The sequence below is a fragment of the Tachypleus tridentatus genome, chromosome 3 (assembly GCF_004210375.1).
Source record: "Tachypleus tridentatus isolate NWPU-2018 chromosome 3, ASM421037v1, whole genome shotgun sequence".
NCBI lineage: Eukaryota > Metazoa > Arthropoda > Merostomata > Xiphosura > Limulidae > Tachypleus > Tachypleus tridentatus.
Window position 1 is genome coordinate 74,338,713 of NC_134827.1, and position 23,534 is coordinate 74,362,246.

Here is a 23,534-nt window from a genome sequence, read left to right on the forward strand (position 1 = left end):
AACACACCATTTGTTACGTCGCAGTAATAAATAGTAGCGGTTGCAACACACCATTTATTACATCACCGTAATAAGTAGTAGTAGATAAAACACGCCATCTATTATGTCACGAAAATAAATAGTAGTAGTTAAAACTCATCATTTCTTACGTAAGAGTAGTAAGTAGTAGTAGTCGAAACACATAATTTGTTACATCACAGTAATAAATAGTAGCGGTTGAAACGCACAATTTATTATGTCACAGCAAGAAATAGTAGCGGTTAAAACACAATATTTATTACGTCCCAGTAATAAATAGTAGTAGTTAAAACACACCATTTGTTACGTCATAGTAATAAATAGTAGTAATTAAAACACGTTTTTTTACGTCAGAGTAATAAATAGTAGTTTTTAAAACAAGCCTTTTCTTACATCACAGTAATAAATAGTAGCAGTAAAAACACACCATTTGTTACATCACAGTACTTGATACTACTAATTAAAACACATCATTTATTAGGTCACAGTAAGAAGTAGTAGCTATTAAAACACATGATTTGTTAGATCATAGTAATAAATAGTAGTAATTAAGACACACCATTTGTTACGTCACAGTATTAAATAGTAGTAATTAAGACACACCATTTGTTACGTCACAGTAATAAATAGTAGTAGTTAAAACACCATTTGTTAAGTCACAATAATGAATACTAGCAGCAGAAATACACTAAATACACGTCACAATGATAAATAGTAGTAGTTAAAACACTAAATTTATTACATCACCGTAATAAGTAGTAGTAGTTAAAACACGCCATCTATTATGTCACGAAAATAAATAGTAGTAGTTAAAACTCATCATTTCTTACGTAAGAGTAGTAAGTAGTAGTAGTCGAAACACATAATTTGTTACATCACGGTAATAAATAGTAGCGGTTGAAACGCACCATTTATTACGTCACAATAATAAATAGTATCAGTTAAAACTAATGAGTCACAATAATAAATAACAGTGTTTAAAACACACCATTTCTTAAATCATAGTAATAAATAGTAGTAATTAAAACACACCATTTGTTAGGTCACAGTAATAAATAGTAACGGTGAAAGCACACCATTTTTTAGGTCACAACAATGAATACTAACGGAAACGATTTATTAGTTCATAATAATTAATTATTGATAGTAGACATCGTTGAGTTAATTATTGATAGCAGAAATGGTTGAACTAATTATCGATAATAGACACTGTAGTATTGATTATTGATTGTTCTATAACATATATCCTTTCATTTGATAATAAAACTCATGTTAAACTGCACTTTTTTGTCCGTATTTCTCTAATTATATTCTTTGTAGTTTTCAACTGGGGTTAGTACTGTCAGATGTGAGTTGATAAATCTCCTTGTTTAAGCTATCTATTTTTATTAGAATATTCCATTGTCTGTTTAATATGAAGCCAGATGTTTATTTTAACCCCTTAGTGACCTGACATTTTATAATATCGGAACCAGGAATAACTGGAAATGTTTAATTGGTTTAATGTGTCAATTATACGTAATTCGATTCAGTATGAGAAACATTCACCAGAGGACGCCCATGTGATGAGGATGGTTAAATTATCTACGGAGATTAATTCTACTTTACCTCATTTTTGTGATATTTATGCAATATTAAATGAGTGCCTGTTTGTTAGTGCACTTATGTAAATTTATTATAAATCTAAGATTATATATATATTACAGTAGTTAAACGGCTAAGCCTACCGCTAGACAGTTTATTTGTTAATACATTTAAAAACTGACCTGTTTTCTGATCTTCTGCCCTGTAAATGACATTTTAATTTTCTTTTACTTGCAGGGTTGTTGGAGAGAGAATTATGTTTTAGAAGAATCATTTGTTTAAGATCTGTTGATGGTTTAATAATCAGGTTGATACAGATGAAAAAATAATACAGTGATGGAAAATTAAACTGTTAGAAGAAAAACAAATCACTCGTGGCTATTGGTTGTTTGAAACTGTGTACTCTCCACCAATCAGATTTGGCTGTGGTACTTCTAATCTTGATTAAGGGAAGCTTCAAAACGCCACGTGACCACGTGAATATCGACTTCAGAAAAAACAAAGATTTATCGGTGTCGTTCGTCTTGCAGAGTTCTAATCGGAGTTCACATTTTCTAGACCTACAAGTTTAACACTGTCGTGGAAAAACCCTAACAAGTTGATAAAGACGAAACACCAAATAGGATGTTTTCTGTTCAGCGTAAGAAAACTTGAAAGCATCGAACTAGAATTTCGTCACAAACGACCCCTATCACATAAGCCATATCCACACGATAGTGAGGATGGTAATGATGCATATAAGCCGTGTAATACGTGGTGATGAATACGTTATAATCAAAATTATTAAATATATTTCACGGTAGAAAAAGTATAAATTAATAATAGTTCCTCAAACGTTCCAGTTTAGATTTCATTTAAGTGCGTCAAGTGAAACAAGCAGTTTTTAACATGTACGGACTAATTTTAGAAAACCTCAGTCAATACGTTATTGTAGTATACGGGGAAGACAAGTGGAAAGAAATACGAAAGTTGGCCAAAGTTGAGCCCGCCACTTTCAGTACACATAAAATGTACCCTGACAATTACTTCCCAGCTTTAACAGCTAAAGCTTCTAAGGTAAGTAGAACTTAAAATACTTTCACTACATCAAAATGTACTCTAATCATTACTTTCCAATTTTATCAGCTAAATCATATAATGTAAGAAAAACTTAAAACTATTTCAGTACACACAAAATGTACCCTGACAATTACTTCCCAGTTATAGCAACTAAAGCTTCTGAGGTAAGTAGAACTTTCGGTACACAAAAATTATACTCTGATAATTACTTTGCAATATTAGCAGGGAAACATTGTAAGGTAAGTAGAACTTAAAACACTTTCATTACATCAAAATGTACTCTGGTAATTACTTTTCAATTTTAGCAGCTATATCTTCTATGGTACGTAGAACTTAAAACACTTTCACTACACCAAAATGTACTCTGATAATTAATTTCCAATTTTGGCGGCTAAATCTTCTGAGGTACGTACTACTTAAAATACTTTCACTACACAAAAATGTAATGTGATAAATACTTTTCAATTTTAGCAGGTCAGGCTTCTTAGGTAAGCAGAGCTTTCGTCCACAAAATGTACTGTGATAATTACTTTCCAGTTATAACAGGGAAAGCTTCTAAGGTACTGTTCACTTTCAGTGAACACAAAATGTAATCTGATAATTACTTCCCAGTTTTAGCAGCTAAAGCTTCTAAGGTAAGTAGAACTTAAAAACTTCTACTACACCACAATGTTCTTTGATAATTACTTTCTAATTATAGCACCTAAATCATGTAAGGAAAGTAGAACTTTAAAAACTTTAACTACACCAAACTGTACTCTGATAATTACTTCCCAGTTGTAGCAGTTACAGCTTATAAGGTATTAGAACTTAAAACACTTTCACTGCACCAAAGTGTGATCTGATAATTACTTTTCAATTTCAACAGGTAAAGCTTTATAGGTAAGTAGAACTTAAAACAGTTTCAGTACGCAGAAAACGTAATCGGATAATTACTTTTCATTTTTAAGAGCTAAGGCTTCTAAGATAAGTAGAACTTAAAACACTTTCCGTACACACAAAATTTATCCTAACAATTACTTACCAGTTTTAGCAGATAAAGTTTCTAAGGTAAGTAGAACTTAAAACATTTTTACTACACACAAAATGTACCTTAATAATTACTTTACAGATTTAGCAACTAAAGTTTCTTAAGTAAGTAGAACTTAAAACACTTTCACTACATCAAAATGTACTCTGATAATTATTTCCAATTTTAGCAGGGAAAGCATTTAAAGTGAGTAACACTTTAAACACTTTCAGTAAACACAAAATGTAATCGGATCATTACTTCCCAGTTTTAGGAGCTAAATATTCTAAAGTAAGTATAACTTAAAACTATTTCAGTACACACAAAATCTACCCTGACAATTACTTCCCAGTTTTAGCAGCTAAAGCTTTTAAGATAAGTAACACTTGTAAAACTTTCAGTGAATACAGAATGTAATCTGATAATTACTTCCCAGTTGTAGCAGTTACAGTTTATAAGCTATTAGAACTTAAAACACTTTCACTGCACCAAAGTGTAATCTGATAATTACTTTTCAATTTCAACAGGTGAAGTTTTATAGGTAAGTAGAACTTAAAACAGTTTCAGTACGCAGAAAACGTAATCGGATAATTACTTTTCATTTTTAGGAGCTAAGGCTTCTGAGATAAGTAGAACTTAAAACACTTTCCGTACACACAAAATTTATCCTAACAATTACTTACCAGTTTTAGCAGATAAAGTTTCAAAGGTAAATATAATTTCAAACACTTCCAGTACACACAAAATGTAACCTGATAATTACTTCCCAGGTTTAGCAGCTAAAGCGTCTTAGGTAAGTAGAACTTTAAAAAATTCCACTACACCAAAACTTTCTCTGGTAATTACTTTCTAATTTTAGTACCTAAATCTTGTAAAGAAATTAGAATTTAAAACACTTTATTGTACCAAAATGTACCATGATAATTACTTTGAACTTTTAGTAGCTAAAGCTTGTAAGGTAAGTGGAACTTAAAATACTTTCAGTACACACAAAATGTACTCTAATAGTGGCTTTCCAATTTTAGCAGCTAAGTAGAACTTAAAACACTTTCACTACACACAAATTTAATCTGATAATGTTTTCCACTTTTAAGAGCTAAAGCTTCTAAGGTAAGTGGAACGTAAATCACTTTCAATGCACAACAAATGTAATCTGATAATTACTTTCGAGAAGTGAAAGCTTTCAATTTTAGCAGGGAAAGCATCTAAAGTAACTAGAACTTAAAACACTTTCAATACACAAAAATCTTCTCTTATAATTGCTTCCCAGTTTTAGCAGCTAAATCTTCTAAAGTAAGGAGAACTTAAAACACTTTTAGTAAACACAAACTGTAATCTGATAATTTCTTTCCAATTTTTGGAGCTAAAGCTTCTTAGGTAAGTGTAACTTTAAACACTTTCAGTACACCAAAATGAACTCTAATAGTGACTTTCCAATTTTAGCAGTTAAATCTTCTAAAGTAAGTAGAGCTTAAAACACTTTCAGTGCACATAAAATGTAATTTGATAATTACTTTCCAGTTTTAGGAGCTAAAGCTTCAAAGGTAGCAGAACTTAAAACATATTCAGTGCACACAAAATGTACCCTGATAATTATTTTCCAGGTTTAGCAGCTATAGCTTCTAAGGTAAGTAGAACTTAGAACACTTTCACTACACAAAAAATACTCTTATAATTACTTTACATTTTTAGCAGGGAACGCTTCTTAGGTAAGTAGTTCTTTAAACACTTTCACTACACACAAAATGCACTCTAATAATAACTTCCCAGTATTAGCATGCTAAAGCTTTTATGGAAAAGTAGAACTTAATACACTTTTAGTACAACAAAAGGTACACTGATAATTACTATCCAGTTGCATCAGGTGATGCTTCTAAGGTAAGTAGAACTTAAATCACTTTCAGTACACAAAAAATGTAATCTGATAATTACTTTCAAGTGTTATGAGCTAAAGCTTCTAAGGTAAGTAGAAATTAAAACACTTTCAGTATACACAAAATGTACACTGATAATTACTTTCCAGTTTTAGGAGCTGAAGCTTCTAAAGTCAAAAGAACTTAAAACACTTTTAGTACAGAAATATTTACCTGATAATTTCTTTCCAATTTTTGCAGGTAAAGCTTCTTAGTTAAGTAGTACTTAAAACACTTTCAGTAAACCCAAAATGTACCCTGATAATTACTTCTCAGTTTTAACAGCTAAACCTTCAAGGTAATTAGAGCTTCAATCACTTTCAGTACACACAAAAGGTAATCTGATAATTATTTTTCAGTTTTAGGAGCTGAAGCTTCTAAAGTAAGTAGAACTTAAAACACTTTCACTACACATAAAATGTACTCTAATAATAACTTCTCAGTTTTAGCAACTAAAGCTTTTAAGGTAAGTAAAAATTAAAACAGCTTCAATACACAAAACTATTCTCTAATAATTACTTTCCAATTTTAGCAGCTGATTTAATCTGATAATTTCTTTCCAGTTTTAGAAGCTAAAGCTTCTAAGGTAAGTTGAACTTATTACACTTTCACTACACCAAAATGTACTCTGATAGTTGCTTTCCAATTTTATCAGCTAAACCTTCTGAGTTAAAGAGAACTTAAAACACTTTCAGTACACATAAAACATTCTCTGATAATTTTTAGTTTTCGTTTCATCTTTCTAAATAAGAATTAAATTGTATTTAATACATATCTCCAATGCACTGTTAAATTTGTTGTGGATTACAGTTGGATTTGTCTGAATTTCTTATTAGTTTTTAAACTTACTGTTAATGTACTTTGATCTATATTTACTTTTTTTTTGTAATTTCCATGAGTGTGTTCTTGCATTTGGCTGTACACATTTGCACACTTGTGTATGTTAATAATCATTTGCACTTTTCGTTTGTTTCTGAGTTTCTATAATTTATCAAAAAACGAGTGATTATCATCCTGCTATGTAATTAGTGAGGTTTTTCTCTTTTTTTTCTTAACTTCCTTAAATTCCTTTGGTTATTCTTTTTATTTATTTAAAATAACGATTTTTTTTCTTATTAGTTGGGATTGCTAGAAGTTCAAATAACCTAAGTTGGCTGAATCTAATAAAATATTTTTTGGAATTATAGCTGAGAAAATTCCAGCAAATGTACCCAGTTGTTGGTTTATTGTTTTTTACTTGTTATAAGTCTTACGTTTTCCCTTGTGTTGCCTTATGACGCTGGATAATTCTCGCAAGGTTGTTATAAGCAACTAGTTTTGCTAATTTACAAGTTACAATTTAGTGCTAACCAAAAACATTTATTAATTTTTGCAGTTTCGTTATCTTCAAATAGTAGTCCATTTCTGTGTAAATCATTGTTGTATAGAAAGCATTGTCCAGTCTAGACGAAATTAACAATTTAGTTTCTACTACGTACGGATATTACTTAAGACTTGTAACATTCATTGGGTTTAAGGGTACACTACCAAACAGCAGTAAAATGAGGACATTAGCAAATGATTAAACCTTGTCGAGGATTTTTAAGTGTTGAAAACAACTTTAAACTTAATGTTCCAGTTGTACTTTTTCACTTGTAGTTTTTAAATTTTGTAAAGAATTCAGTGTACATACATAATTAAAATATTTTAATTATTAGTTTTTAGATGCATTATTCTTATTTCTATTCTGTATCGGAACATCTTCCAACGCGTGGGAAGGGAAAGGCTTATCTGTGTAAAAACAGTTTGTTTGTTTGATTTTGGAATTTTGCGCAAAACTACACGAGGGTTATCTGCGTTAGTCATCCCTTCTTTAGTGGTGTGAGACTACAAGGAAGGCAGCTAGTTATCACCACCCACTACCAACTCTTGGGTTACTCTTTTACCAACGAATAATGTGATTGACCATTACTTTATAATGTCCCCAGGGCTGAAAAGGCGAGTATGTTTGGTGTGATGGGGATTAGAACCCGCGACCCTCAGATTACGAGTCGAACGCTCTAACCACCTGGCCGTACCGGGCCTCATGTAGAAACAACAAATAAAAGGCATCAAATAACTTTTTCTACCATCAGTCCTTGTTTTGATTGGAGAATGACACATAACCAGGACTACATATTACTTCAACTGTTCAGTAGTTGATAGTAGAATGTGTTTTACGATAACGATTAATCAAATCTGATAACAAAGCTCCTCCATTTGTTATTTACAAAACAGTAGTTCGCTATTGGTATTCTAAAATCGAGCAGTATCTTACGAGATATGTGGACCAAGATTGATCAAATGTCATACCCTGAGGTTCAGACATAGCCGTCCTTAACTTATTGAACAGTAGCACGCGTCATTTTCATTGTCATTCTTAATCAAGCTGTGTGATTGGTTATTACAAAGAAAAGTATATAGCGGCATTTTGCAGATCTAGCCTTGGATTTCTGGTACTCAGCCCCACACGATAACTTCAGGATGTGGTGTAAATGAAACACGTACTTGAGCAAATAATGCTTGTCCCTGTGACCATCAAATCTTTATGCACATATTTCATAAACTACCTGTGGGAACACAACTTCTACTTTCGATATCGTAAGGTCGTTATAAGGTTATGATCAATCCCACTACTCATTGGTAAAAAGAGTAGCCTAAGAGCTGGCGGCTGGTGGTGTTAATTAACTATCTCCATCTAGTCTGTAAATGCTAAATTAGGAACGGCTATAGCAGATAACCCTTGAACAACTTTACACGAAATTCAAACCAAGCCAAGCCTTCGATTGTTTCGTGTAGAAATATATTAATTTGCAACGTTTCGTTGGAGTAGATATATAGATTACTATTAGATCAATAATATCGAAAGTAAGTGTCAAAAGGACAGAACTACACTATGTGATATTAAATATAAAATTCAAAAAGACAATAACGTATGAAAGAATTGATAGTTGATATCAGGAAACAGAAAGAAAAGGAGACTAAATCTGTGACAATTTTTCACTTTTTTCGTTGTATTTCACTTCTTTTGTTTTTAGCGCGAAGCTACACAACGTGTTGTCTGCCCTATTTGTCTCACCGTATTTTAGTGTTGAAATTCTACACTCCTTTAAAATATCTATCAAAAACTGCCATTACTTTTTATTTTATTTTCGCAGTCTACTGAAAGTCCTTTGTCACCATTGTGAGAGAGGGAACTCTGGTGACTCAGAAGACTTTAGAACATATTATGCCCGAAATTGATGGATAAACAAAAGGACACGACTAGTGATCCACAGCTAGGTTTAATTATATCTGCCATTAAAATTGTATAGGTAAAATTGATGTAACCTCATACTGTATAGGTAAAACTGGTATCATCTTTTATTGTATAAAACTCCTGTAGTAGGAAAAACTGGTATAATCTTTTATAGTATAGAACTCCTATAGTATGTAAAACTGGTATAATCTTTTATTGTATAGAATTCCTATCGTAGGTAAAACTGGTATAATCTTTTATTGTATAGAACTCCTATCGTAAGTAAAACTGGTATAATCTTTTATTGTATAGAACTCCTATCGTAGGTAAAACTGGTGTAATCTTTTATTGTATAGAACTCCTATCGTAGGTAAAACTGGTGTAATCTTTTATTGTATAGAACTCCTAGAGTAGGTAAAGCTTGTTTTGGAATTTCGCACAAAGCTACTCGAGGGCTATCTGTGCTAGCCGTCCCTAATTTAGCAGTGTAAAACTAGAGGGAAGGCAGTTAGTCATCACCACCCACCGACAACTCTTGAGCTACTCTTTTACCAACAAATAGTGGGATTGACCGAAAAGTTATAATGTCCTCACGGCTGAAAGGGCGAGCATGTTTGACGCGACCGGGATGCGAACCCGCGACCCTCAGATTACGAGTCGCACGCCTTAACACGCTTGGCCCTGTCGGGCCTGAGTAGGTAAAACTGGTATAATCTTTTATTGTATAGAACTCCTATAGTAGGTAAAACTGGTATAATACAGAGAAATTAGAACAAGGTTAAAACTCATTTTATTTAGTGTTAAAACTCTTTGGTCCAAAACTAATATGTTTTGTTTACTTAATCTGTGTTGTTGGTTTGCATCACTACTTCAGGTAAATGTTACTATTGGTAAGACGTAATGTTAATGTGCCGTTCTGTCATCCCTATGTCCAAGACTCGATGCGCAACTGAGCGTTTCGTACTTTCAGTTGTGGGCTCATTATAAAAGCAACAGTGAATCTCATTGTTTGGTTAATATTATTCGTGTAGGCAGTGACTGCTTCCGCGTAGTTGCTTTTCTTCTGGTCAATAGTTGAAACTTAGAAAAGGCTAAGCCTGAAAGTTTTAATTTTTGACTGTTATGTTGAGTTCATGTTTAACATGAAGTACTTTTAAGGTTGGAAAATACGAACATATCTTTGATATCAATTTAATTTTCGATATCGCCCTGTGCACTTAAAAATAAATAAATTACAATTTTAACATTTCATTAGTTCGTCTAACGTTCTCCTTGGCTAATGTGTTTTTAAACCTTTATTACAGATTACATAAAGTGTAATCTTTATTGTTATTGCTTCTACAACGCACAAATTCGGGTTTTCATACCAGTGATGGGCAGAGGCACAGATAATCCATCGTGTATCTTTACGTTTAACAATAACCAATATCAAGTTGCTGTTCTTATTGTAAAGATCACTACACCTGTAAGATAGCGCAACATGAAAAACGATAAAAAAAATACACTTTCGTCTTTGTGGTTAGATCGGGTTTCACATTCGACGTTGAAGAAAATTCAGTAATCTGACCTTCAGTTATCCAACGTGAGGCAGAACAGCGTTAGTTTTTGTGACGATATAGAATCTCATCACTAGATGCAAATGATTTATTCGTCCAAATCAATGTCTTTAATCGTATAATTGGCTCACCTTTTCTTTTATGAGTAATAATGCGAGGAAAAAAGTTTTCGTAATCCCAGTTAAAATGGAAAGAAAATAACATTACCTAGTTATTTCGGACGTAATAACAAAATGTATAGACGATATTAGTTCATTCTGTACAGTACCCCGGTGGGACAGAGGTAAGTCTTCGGATTTACAACGTTAAAATCAGAAGTTCGATTTCCCTCGGTGAATATAGCAGATAGCATAATATGGCTTTGCTATAAGAAAATGTTGTAGGTAAGCTTTTATTAAAGTTTAAAGACGGGGTGAATTGATAGTGAAAGAAATGTTATCACAGATGTAGAACATTTCAACACTTCATGTCATCGTCAGGTGATGGGTATAACTTTCTCTATATGTTTAGTATTTTTAATAAAAGTTATCTCACTATACATTCGAGGCGCTAGAAGGTTAGGGCGCTTGATTCGTAACGTGAGGTTCACGGGTTCGAATTCCCGTGACGTCAAACATGCTCACTGTTTCAGCCGTGTGTGTGTGAGGGGAGGGATATATGTGAAGATCAATTCCACCCAGAGTTGGGAGTTGGTGGTGGTGACTAGCTTCCTTCCCTCTGGTCTTACACTGCTAAAGTAGGGATGGCTAAGGGACAGATAGTCGTCGTGTAGCTTTGAGCGAAATTCTAAAACAATCCAGACTTTGTTTTCCACGTAAAAAAAAAAAAAACACACCTGTTGTTTTGTCATTAAATTTATATTTCAATGAACTGTGTTGCTTAGCGGTAAATATGTAAGCCTACAACGCTAAAATTCAGGTTTTGATAGCTGTAGTGGACAGAGTGCGAGTTGCCCATTGTGTGGTTTCGCACCTAACAACAAAGCGAACAATATATACAACATGGAGATAATATATATGGGGAATTGTTCGGAATAAAACAGAATCGGAATTTTTAGTTTTGTAAATGTTGCAACAACTTCGAAAAGCCAAGAGGAAATCATCAATAGCCACTGTTGTAATTAGATCTCAAATTGTTTAAAAGATGAAGCGATGAGGTAGAAGTTTGTACTTGAAAAAACAAACAAATTCAGAGCCCTTCTGAAAGCCGATATGCTGCGACTGAAATAAAAACATAACATATACACATATTGCTTAGATCACAAAAGAAGGAAGCAAGGACATATTTGTTTAGTATATAAGAGTCCCCCGCTGGTACAGTGGTAAGTCTACGAAGTTACAATGCTAAAATCAGGGGTTCTATTCCCCTTGGTGGACTCAGCAGATAGCTTGATGTGGCTTTGCTATAAGGAAAATACTCACACAACATATAAGTGAGCCACCACTGGTTATTTATATCCTCAACACCAGGTCTACCACCTTTGGGCATTTAATAACGCAACGTTAGCTGAATTAATTTACCTTTTGCTCGTTCCCCGTCGCACCAAACATGCTCGCCTTTTCAGTCGTAAGGGCATTATAATGTGAAGGTCAATCATACTATTCGTTGATAAAAGAGTAGCCCAAGAGTTGGCGGTGGGTGGTGATGACTAGCTACTTTCCCTCTAGTCTTACACTGCTAAATTAGAGACGGCTAGCCTGATGGACCTCGAGAAGTTTTGTGCGAAAATTCAAAACAAACGAAACCAAACCAAACCTTTTCCTCGTTTTCATTTTCTCATATTGTCGTTTAAAACTTAATTTCAGAACATGCTTTTTTCAGAATTTGAAATATAATTTCAGATATTCTTCATCTTTCATGAAAACTAGTAGAAGTGAAGAAATTACTGGAATTAAATTCCAGGAGCCACAGTTCTCATTTTTCTGTTCCCTTGTGATTTAGATAGAATTACGTTCCAGGTGCCACAGTTCTCATTTTTCTGTTCCCTTGTGATTTAGATAGAATTAAGTTCCAGGTGCCAATGTTCTCATTTCCCTGTTCCCTTGTGATTTAAATAGTTGAACCTAGCTATGCAAGGGCTAAATACGTTAATCGTCGCCATGTTTGAGCTTAAAGGCTAAAATTCAGAGTTCGAGCCTTGCATGAACATATTGCAGGCAACCAAATGTGTAGCTTCGAAATTAACAAAACACTTTTTACCTGCATCTGAAAGGCACTTACGACGTGGAAGGAATACCTCATGTTTCCAACTCTTAACACCAAGCATTTTTTTAAATGTCTGTTTTTGAGATACAAACAGCTCAGCTGAAAAAAATTGTAGACTTACGTTTAAAAATACAAATCATTACTCCTTAGCAAACGAAAGTTTGGGGTCTTAGCTCTCTGCTACTAGATTTAATGAATTGTTGAAGTGTAGCCCACATTAACAAAAATTAAAAGAAACTACTGCGGAAATGAGCAGGAATATACTTGAAATCTAGCAGAGAAATACTAATAAAAAGAGGTTAAATAACTAACATTTTCTATTTATTAGACAAAAATGAAAGTGTCAAGTCTTATACGTGAATTTGGTTTACCATTATAGGACTAACGAAACCAGAATCCAAAGACGTAAGCCACTAAAATAAAATAAACACAAGGGATTCACTTGGTTTGACCAAATAAAACCAATATTTTTATGTTTTCGAATAAATAATATCTAATAACTTTGATCCTGAATAGAAGTTTATATCTAATAACTTTGGTGCTTAATAGAAGGTAATTAGGTAATTTGGTGCTGAATAAAAGTGATACCTAATAACATTGTTCCTGAATAGAAGTGATACCTAATAACATTGTTCCTGAATAGAAGTGATACCTAATAACATTGCTCCTGAATAGAAGTGATACCTAATAACATTGTTCCTGAATAGAAGTGATACCTAATAACATTGTTCATGAATAGAAGTGATAGGTAATAACTTTAATCCTGAATAGAAGTGATATCTAATAGCTTTCATTCTAAATAGAAGTGATATCTAATAAATATGATCCTTAATAAGAGTGACATCAAATAACTTTGGTCGTGAATAGAAGTTTATATCTAATAACTTTGATACTGAATTTAAGTTTATATCTAATAACTTTGATCCATAATAGAACTTACATCTAATAATTTTGATACTGAATGGAAGTGATATATAATAATTTTGATCCTAAATAGAAGTTTATATCTAATAACTTTGGAACTAAATAGAAGTAATATCTAATAACTTTGATGCTTAATTGAAGTGATATCTAATAACTTTGGTGCTTAATAGAAGTGATATCTAATAACTTTGATCCTGAATAGAAGTGATGTCTAATAACTATGATCCTTAATAAGAGTGGGTTAAGGCGTTCGACTCGTAATCTGGGGGTTGCAGGTTCGAATCCCGGTCGCACCAAACATACTCGCCCTTTCATCCGTAGGTGCGTTATAATGTGACGGTCAATCCCACTATTCGTTGGTAAAAAGGTAGCTCAAGATTTGGCGGTGGGTAGTGATGACTAGCTGTCTTACACTGCTAAGTTAGGGACGACTAGCGCAGATAGCCCTCGAGTGGCTTTGCGCGAAATTCAAAAACAAACAAACAAACCTTCCTGAAAAAAAAACATTTTGAGGATAGGCTTATAGAGACTGTGAGCAATAAAATCGAATCGGGTGTACGTGCGCCCCATGGTTGGTATTGGTGGCACACAAAAATATAGCTAGTCAAAAAAGGAAACAAAGGTCTCATAGACTAATTTAGTCCGATACTACCGATTGAGAATTCCAACTTGTTAGTATTATAAACCTCCAGACCTTACAGTTGCGTCAATCGGAGGTTAACTAAAATGTTAACAGGAAGTAACTTATAGAAGAGACTCAGTAGACGATACAGTGATTTACGAACAGTTTTTGTTTCTTAGAAAGACTGAGAAACGTTAATTAGTGAAAAATGTATTTCCTTTATTCACTATCCAAACTGGAAAGTTTCCTCCAAAAAGTTACATTAATATTTACATATTTTAGACGACACATTGTTTGGTTTACAAAATTATTACGTTAATTATCCAGGATTTGATACCCGGAGTTGGCACAACACAGATAGCTAGCTCATTGTGTAACTGTGTGCTTAATAACAATCCAATGAAAAAGCTTGAACTGTACCTAAACCTTCACTAGAATTAAAAAAGTTAAAGTTAATTTCGTGAAAATTAATCTGTTATCTTTAACGTAGAGAATGTTGCGTTAAAACATATTATGTACTAAAGAAGTTAAACTTTTAATACAATAGAACATGTGACGGTCAATCCCATTATTTGTTGTTAAAAGAGTAACCCAAGAGTGGGCGGTGGGTGGTGATGACTAGCTGCCTTCCTTCTAGTCTTACACTTCTAAATTAGGGACGACTAACGCAGATAGCCTTCGTGTAGCTTTGCGCGAAACTCAATACAACCAAACCAATACAATAGAACACTTCTTAACAGTTAATGTAGTGTTTAATATACCTTATATTCGTCCACATAAATAATTTCTTCCTATATATTTAACAGGTCTTAAATATGGATGAGAAAGAGTTCTTAGAAGGAATGGGTGTTTTCTTTGTCTCGTTTGTAAGTCAGTACGGGTACGACCGGGTTTTGTCTATCTTAGGACGTCACATGCGAGACTTCCTAAACGGTTTGGACAACCTTCACGAATACCTGAAATTTAGCTATTCTCGGATGAAGGCGCCATCTTTCTTCTGTGAAAACGAATCCGCCAAAGGTTTGACCTTACACTATCGTAGTAATCGTCGAGGTTTTCTATGGTATACTATTGGTCAGATCAAGGAAGTGGGTCGTCACTTCTACAAAATGGACATCCAGATTGACGTCATCAAGGAGGAAACGGTTATGAATAAACATTACGTTACTATGAAACTAACCTTTGACAACTCTGCTTTAAAACTCGGGAGAAAACATGAAACTACCAAAGTTGACAAGGCGATGGTGCCGATCAAAGCTAGTTTAATTCTCGACATGTTTCCTTTCTGCGTCGTCTTTGATGATAAATTATTGATTACAATTATAGGAAACAGTCTTCAGAACATATTGCCGAAAATTGTAGGAAGAGGAGTCTTGGACGTCTTTGACATCAGCAGACCAATTATTACTGACCTTACCTGGAAAACGGTAACTATCATGTTACTGTTGAAATTACAATAACGGTGGAAGTAATGTCTTATTGTTATAAGTTACCTCACTGTTGAAATTACGATAACAATGAAAGTGACGCCTTATTATTGAATATAAACAAATGACTACAAGTGCCACTTTACTGATGAAATTACGATAACCGTGAAAGTGATGTCTTATTATTGGATATAAATATATGACAACAAGCGCTACCTTACTGATGAAATTACGATAACAATGAAGGTGACGTTTTATTGTTGGATATACAGTACGGTAGAAAAGTGTTAGGAAAAAGTTAAAAGTTGTATTTCAGGCTACTTTCAAAGAACAGTGAAAGGTAAATCACATGTGAAACATGAAAATATTGTTAATCTTTACTTTAGTACAATATAAACTGTGTGAATGTGCTCTAATAACAAACAGTCTTTCTGGCATTGTTGAAACATATTTAATCCAAGCGTACTTTTAGGTTTTCCTCCCAAATGTCTCTAATACGCTCCCATAAAGTTTAGTTGGAAGTAGCCATTGACATGTGAAGTTTTGACCTATCAAATACCCCATCTGCCTAACTGGATTAGGATAAGGGTTCTCTGGGGATCATTGCATCATTTGAATAACTCCAGCAGCGTTGTACTACCTTGACATACCGCTGAGTCGCTGTGAAGATAGTTGTTTTTCATTAAGATAACTTTATGCCTTAAAAATTGCTAGTTTTTTTTCCCGTTTTGGTTTAGAATCGTGTTTTGGGAGTAATATCCTATCTCTATAATATTTTTCAAAATTTGTCTAAAATAGGGCTTGGAAGACATTCTTACACATATGATCTAAGATTCTGAGCTCTTATATCGCTTCTTATTCTGTTATTGAGCTTGTATCGCGCTAAACAGAAACCATATCATTAAATGAGGAATTGTAAAACGATGTGTACTATGCATACTTAAATATTTTCTTTAATAATCTAGACTATGTCCGGAACTGTGCATTTTTGTTTAATAATCAAACTTGTAACTGAAACTGTATATTTCCATTTAATAACCAAACTGATAACTGGAACAGTGTATATTTTAATGTTAAAATATACGGGAAACGGGAAATCTTAATATTTATTCAAATAACTCAAAGTTGTGACCTATACCATATATATCTTAGCATTTTGCTCAATAAAACACATTTTGTGACTTGTACCATGTATATATCTTACCTGTAGATCATGAGCCATACAAACTGTATATTTGAGCTCATATCCACCAATGCAGTTAAACCACAGGCTGAGAAACACCGGTCTCATTCTATCACAGTGCAGAATGATGGATTGGACGATGAACGTGAGTTTGGTAGTTAATATGTCTCCAAGTTTTTCCTGATAACGTGTCAAAATTTCTTTTATCACCATTTGAAGTGAAGTAAACAACACTCATGTTGGAACAACACTGTAATTTTGTTTTAACGAACAAGTCTAGAATTTTAACTTAGTTATCGAATGCTTATCAATATTTTTTTTTCAGTTTTTCATTTCTCTGGTTACATTTTCACTTGAGTCAAAGAGCCAACAAACAATACTGTAGCAAAGAGTGTTGCTTTATTGAAGTTTGTCAAATTCCTGTATCTCTTTCAGACCGAAAGGGTGTCCTGTTACATCTCAAGGGACAAATGATGCTTATAAAAGAATGGAATTATATGGTTTATTTAGCTTCGCCTGAGTAAGTAATGTTGAGCAGTTACTAATTAAGTAATGTTGAGTATTTAATAAGTAATGTTGAGTATTCAATAAGTAATGTTAAGTAGTTAATAAAGTAATTTTGAGTAGCTAATCAGTAATGTTGAATAGTTATAAAGTAATGTTGAGTAGTTAATAAGTTATGTTGAGTAGTTACATTTTCTTATTTATGCTTGTCTCTTCTCGAGGTAGTGATTATTTATTGTTATCACTTAGACATTAATAAAATTACAGATTTGGTATAAAGCAAAGGGAAATTAACATAACAGTAGAATACCTTCAGTGTACTGCATCCAGAACCCTGATACGTTATCAGTACATAGGAAACGTTGGTATAGGAAAACCTACTTGTAGACGCTGAAACACGACAACCCGAAATGATTGTGCTTTTACGGGGTTAACATACCAAAGTCGAAAAAAGTATTGCAATACCTCAAGTATAAACACCTTAATTTTAAGGTATCCAGAAGAACTTTGTATACGAGACTGACAAGTCAAGGTTATTTTACGAGATGGTCTATCTGAAGCCAATATTAACCAGAATTCACAGTGACACTTGGACAAGACAGCATGACAAGTTACAATTAGAACACTAGCGACATCTTTTCAGGTGAATCTTGGTTCTTGCTTGTTAAAGATTCATGTTCGTCGTTTGATTGGAGAACAAAGGAGGGAAGACTCTTTTCCCTCCTTTGAACAGCTATTCATCATGGTAGAAAAAAAACTGCTCTTCATTTCCTCTAGTACAGACATCACATGGATACGATATTTCTGCTATTTGCTAGGAAATATTTAAAAATAACTGTGTTCCAGGACAACAATGCCACTGCCCACAATGCACATATTATACAAGATTGTCTCCACCAGGAGGACGTTATAAGATTTTCGTAGCTAGCAAAGTCTGTTGATGTAATCCCTTTGAGAAATGTTGGGCAGAAGCTGAGTAGAAAAATTGCTAACACGATTTTAAATAAGCTACTGTAGTTTATTTACAGTGCCTTATAGTGACAAGTCGAGATAAAATCGCGGTGGATTACATTAATAATCTTATCGACAACTTGTCGCATCACCTTACGGAGGTTATTAGACTACGAAGAGGACCAACCAAGCACTCTGGTTTAATATTAATTGATATAAGTTTACAGACGTTATTTCTAATAATTTGATGTTATATTTTGTCGTTATATATGTTTGGTAAGATTTTGTTGTGATAAGTAAAACGCTGAATTGCATATCTTTCTATAGGTGTTTGAGAAAAATTGTTTACTGTTCTAATCAATCGTTCATGATATCCATAGAACCTGTCTCATTATACAAGTTACATATGTAGATGTTTAATATAACATGTGTTTTTTCTATTTAACAGCACTAAGTCTTATTAATAATAATGATTTTATTTGTTGTAAAATATGCAAACGTTTTCACCAACACTGTGTGCCAGTAATTAGTCAAGCCAGAAATATTATATCACAATAGAAGGTGAAGTCAAAAATATGATATGCTTCTTGTAGGTTAAACCTGTGTTTTTAACACAACATACATTGGTGCTGGTAAATCTATGTAAAAATGACAAAACAGCAACTTAGGATAAATCTGAACAAAACAAACTAGGTCAGTGATTCTTTGGGGTCATATATATCCATTTTCAATTTTGGACTACTAACGAGAGAACGGCAGCTAGTCAGGAGCACATATCGCGACAAAAGCTATGTCTGGCTTTGAACTGAGTTACTGGATCAGTTGTAACTTTTATAAAGCGCCAATAGTCGAAGTGTCAAAATGTTCGGTGCGAACTTTGGAACTTCCGACACGCAGCTTGGCACGGTCACTAAACTTCGCTCGACTTAACTCTATACACATCAGTTGTCGATTTCATTGCTCATTGCTTAAATACCTTTATGACTTATTTTTGGTAAGGAATAAAGCTTCGTCAACCTACGTGTCAAACATCATTGTATCCGATGGTATATGAAGACTTAATATACATTGTACGTCCAAAATTAAGGAAAACAACTAGTAGGGAGTATCATTCTATTAAATTATTAAAAATATAATTGTCTATTACTAGAACATTTGGTACGTTTTGGTTTTCAGTCTTATGGTAGTAACAGTTTCGAAACAGACTGAAATTTACATAAAAATAAAATTCGTGTATGAACTTTATTCTACCATTTCTAGAATAAAATAATTTTTGAAAGACTTCTAAATTATTAGAAAGTTGAAGAGAAACAGTACATTTTACACAATAACTACGACGAACAGATTTTATCAGAACCCTTTAGCGTTAGAAGAAAGTTATCCAAATACCACACTGTGGACACTTTTTAATTGTGGTAAAATATATGTCTCAGCTAGGCCTTTTACAGCATTTATTCCAAAATTTCTCTCTCTTTGTTTCCCAGAATGCGAGATTTGGAGGACATGATAGAAATAGGACTGTACATTAACGATCTCAGCATGCATGATTTCAGCAGAGACATGGTTCTCGCTGGCCAACAGCAGTCTGCCGAGCTCAAGTTGGCTTTAGATCAGGTAAAACCTACATTTAAATTACAAAACTCAACACATGTGACGTTGAATCAGGTAAAAAACCTTACTTAAGTTACAAGACTCGATACGTGTGGTAAAAACCTTACTCGATACGTGTAACGTTGGATTGGGTAAACCTTACTTAAGTTACAATACCCCATACGTGTGACGTTGGATCGGGTAAACCTTACTTAAGTTACAATACTCCATACGTGTGACGTTGGATCAGGTAGAAACCTTACTGAAGTTACGAAACTCAACGCATATGACGTTCGATCGGGAAAAATTTGCTTAAGTTAGAAAACCTAACAGATGTGACGATGGATCGGACAAAAAACCTTACTTAAATTACAAAATTCAACACATATGCTACAGGAACACTACGCGACGAGTTTAGTAATATACACATAAATCATGTGACGTTACCGATAGCATGAGCCCTCTCTCTCTCTCGGTGTTTGGATATATGTTCGTACCCTGGAGGGTCAGGTTCTCTTTGACCTCTTCCTCCTTCCCGTACTTATGTGGTCTTGCAGTATTTGATATTGATAACTACTTCATTTTTAGGTCGCATTGAACTGAATATTTTTCCGACCCTTTTCAGGGCAACGTCCATGTATTGTGATACATATATAGGTATTATTTTGCCCTATCAGTAAGATGTCAAGTTTGTTCGTGGCACTTTTTTATTTTTTTAATTCATTATATGTATATATATATACACACATACATTTTTATTATATATATATTTACTTATTTATATTTTTTATGTTTAAAATATATATTGACCGGAGAGAGATGTTTAGGACTAACTTCATCATGTATAAGGTACCTATCTAGTTCGCATAGTAATTCGTTTTTCATCCAATTTTTTATCGAAGTAGGTTATTGTACTATGTAGGAGTCTATCTGGTATGGTTGGTATGTTCGAATATTTGTGTATGAACTGAGATGGTACAGTTCTTGGAACTCTGTATGCAGTTGTGAGGAGTGTGTTTTGGATTGTTTGTAGTTTGGTTTTAATTATTTTGTCACTTACATTTATACATGCTGGAGCTGCATAGTCTATTACTGGTCTGATATATGTTTTGTAAAGTTTTAGTATGTTGTCTGTAGATGCTCCACTGTTCTTGCTAGTTAGACTCCTAGCATAGTTGGTTCTTCGCCAGACTTTGTTTTTAATCTCGTTTACATGGTTAATCCAAGTTAATTTTGAATCATAGATTAGACCTAAAAATTTTGCCGATGTGGCAGTCTGAAATAGTGTACCATTCAAATATATTTCAGGCTGTAGGTTTTTGTGTTTTGTCAATTTTGTAAAGACTACAAGTTGTGTTTTTTTCTGTATTTATTTTTATTCTGTATTTGTGACAGTATTTACTTATTCTATTTAGTTGTCATTGGATGTTTGTGGTTGCTATTGTTGGTGTTGCGGCACTTTTCCAGATTGCCACATCATCAGCGAACTGTGAAGTGAATTCATGATTAGGATCCTTCAATGGCATATTGTTTACATACATGATGAAGAGTATAGGGCTAACCACACCTCCTTGAGGTACACCAGCTTGTGGAGTAATGTACTCAGAAAAGGTATCCTCTACATTCACTCTACACTTTTTATTTTCCAAAAAGTTAGATAGCCAGCAAGTAATTCCATGCGGTAGTCCCATTTCATTCATTCGAAACCTCAGACCATCGTGCCATACAGTGTCGAATACTTTCTTGATATCGAGGAAGCAAGCGACAGTGCATTCTTTTTTATTGAAGCTATTTATTATAGTTTCGGTTAATCTAATTAAATGATCTGTCGTTTGTCTGAATTTCCTGAATCCATTTTGTTCTTCTGGTAATTTTGATCTTATCTCCAAGAATGTGGAGAGTCTGTTACTGATTATTCTTTCGAGAATTTTACCTACACAGCTGGTCAGGCTGATTGGCCGGTAGCTATTAGGTTTATTTCCTGGCTTTCCTTCCTTATGGAACATTAATATGTTAGTGAATTTCCAAGACACTGGGATCTATCCTGAGGATAGAGATAGATTGAATAATGTTTTTAGGTGGTCAAACAATTTCGGAGAGCCCTTTTTAGAAGGATGGCTTATCTCTCATCTTCACCTGGACATTTGTTTTTTGTGTTTTTTGTTGCTTCAATAGGTTCTTGAAGGGTTATTTCTTTCGTTAGTATCGTGTCTTCGTAGTTTTCATAGTTTGAGATGTGTCTTGTGTTTGGAAAAATTGGTTCAAAATGTTTTTTATTGTTTAGTATATGGTTGGTGACTTTATTGTAGAAATATGTATTCATATCTGAATCAAAATGAGTTTTAAATGTATTTTGAAGTTGAGCTTTGAAAATTTCAGGTTTTTCTTTATTTGTGTGTGCTATTGTGTTATTGTGTTCAAGTGCACTGGTGTTAGTGGCATACGCTGTGTGTGTAGGGGTGGTATCATTTAATAGGACTATATTGTTATGATTTATGAACTGTAGGAGACTTCTTCCATTGTTGTTTGTGTACCTGCATCCAAAATTGACATTCAGGTTTTTCTTTATTTGTGTGTGCTATTGCATTATTGTGTTCAAGTGCAGGATATTTCTTTACGGCTGTATTATCATTGGTAAGTCTTTTAAGATGTGTCCAGAATTTTTTCGGGTCAATTTTATCGTTCTGTTTTGAGTAGAAGTTATCCCATTTGTCTTGTTTTATTTGTGTTCTGATGTGATTTCTTATATTGTTTATTTGCGTTTTTCTTTCTCAGTCTCTTGTTATCATGAACTGTCTTCTTAATTTTCTTTGTCTTTTGATCAGGGTAGTTATTTCGGTATTGGGTTTCCATGTGCTATTTGTTGTTTTACGGTGTTGCTTTGGTATTGTTTTTTTGGCTGCTTTCTAAAGGCACTCCGTTATTGTTTGACAGTAGGTGTCCAACTCAATATGGGTTGTAACTTCTTTTATAACTTTATTAGGTAATAGATTGTCTAATTCCTGTTTATAATTTTGCCAATTTGCTTTACTATAATTAAATTTTTCTTTCTTGTAGGTTATATTTTTATAGGGGGGGGGGGAGGCGAGATCGAAGACGCAATATATTGGTAAGTGGTCACTATCAACATCTTTTCCCACCTGGAATTTTATTAGTTTTTGACTCATGGTGTCAGTGGCATACGCTGCGTGTGTATGGGTGGTATCATTTAATAGGACTATATTGATATGATTTATGAAGTGTAGGAGACTTCTTTTATTGTTGTTTGTGTACCTGCATCCAAAATTGACATTGTTACTATTTAGGTCTCCAATAACTATAGAGTTATGGTTGTGAGGAAAGATGTTGTTGAGTAATGCTGTGTCTAATTGTTTATTTGGTGAGCAGTATATTGCTGCTACAGTTACTTTTGTATTATTTCTTTGCAGAATATCCACAGTAATATGTTCGTTGTAGCATGAGCCCTGACATTTTAGTAACAAACGTTACAAATAAACCGCGTGACGTCACATGGTTAACACGCGACTTTAGTTACTGAATTGGTCACGTGATTTTTGCGTTTGTTCTGTTGATCTGTGTTTTGATGGTCGGGTTGCGTGTTGCAAAAATTAAACAACAAAATAAAATAGTAAAAGAAGCAAGTTGGCATAACTTTTGTAAAAAAAAAAAAAAACTAAGAAAAACCCAAAAGAATTTTGGAAAAAATTTCAGAGTATTTCCTCGGACAAAAACA

The 23,534-nt window shown here is 33.6% G+C and overlaps 1 protein-coding gene across 1 annotated transcript in view; it reads left to right on the forward strand.

Annotated features, from left to right (window-relative positions):
• The first annotated feature begins 2,161 nt into the window (after positions 1 to 2,161).
• Positions 2,162 to 23,534, forward strand: part of LOC143246095 (soluble guanylate cyclase 88E-like) — a 56,746-nt gene continuing 35,373 nt past the window's right edge. Inside the window, exons 1-5 of the mRNA XM_076492311.1 lie at positions 2,162 to 2,658; positions 14,953 to 15,573; positions 16,784 to 16,901; positions 17,192 to 17,276; positions 19,696 to 19,825. Coding sequence (XP_076348426.1) covers positions 2,491 to 2,658; positions 14,953 to 15,573; positions 16,784 to 16,901; positions 17,192 to 17,276; positions 19,696 to 19,825 — 1,122 coding nt within the window. The 5' untranslated portion in view covers positions 2,162 to 2,490. The remainder of the gene's footprint in view (positions 2,659 to 14,952; positions 15,574 to 16,783; positions 16,902 to 17,191; positions 17,277 to 19,695; positions 19,826 to 23,534) is intronic.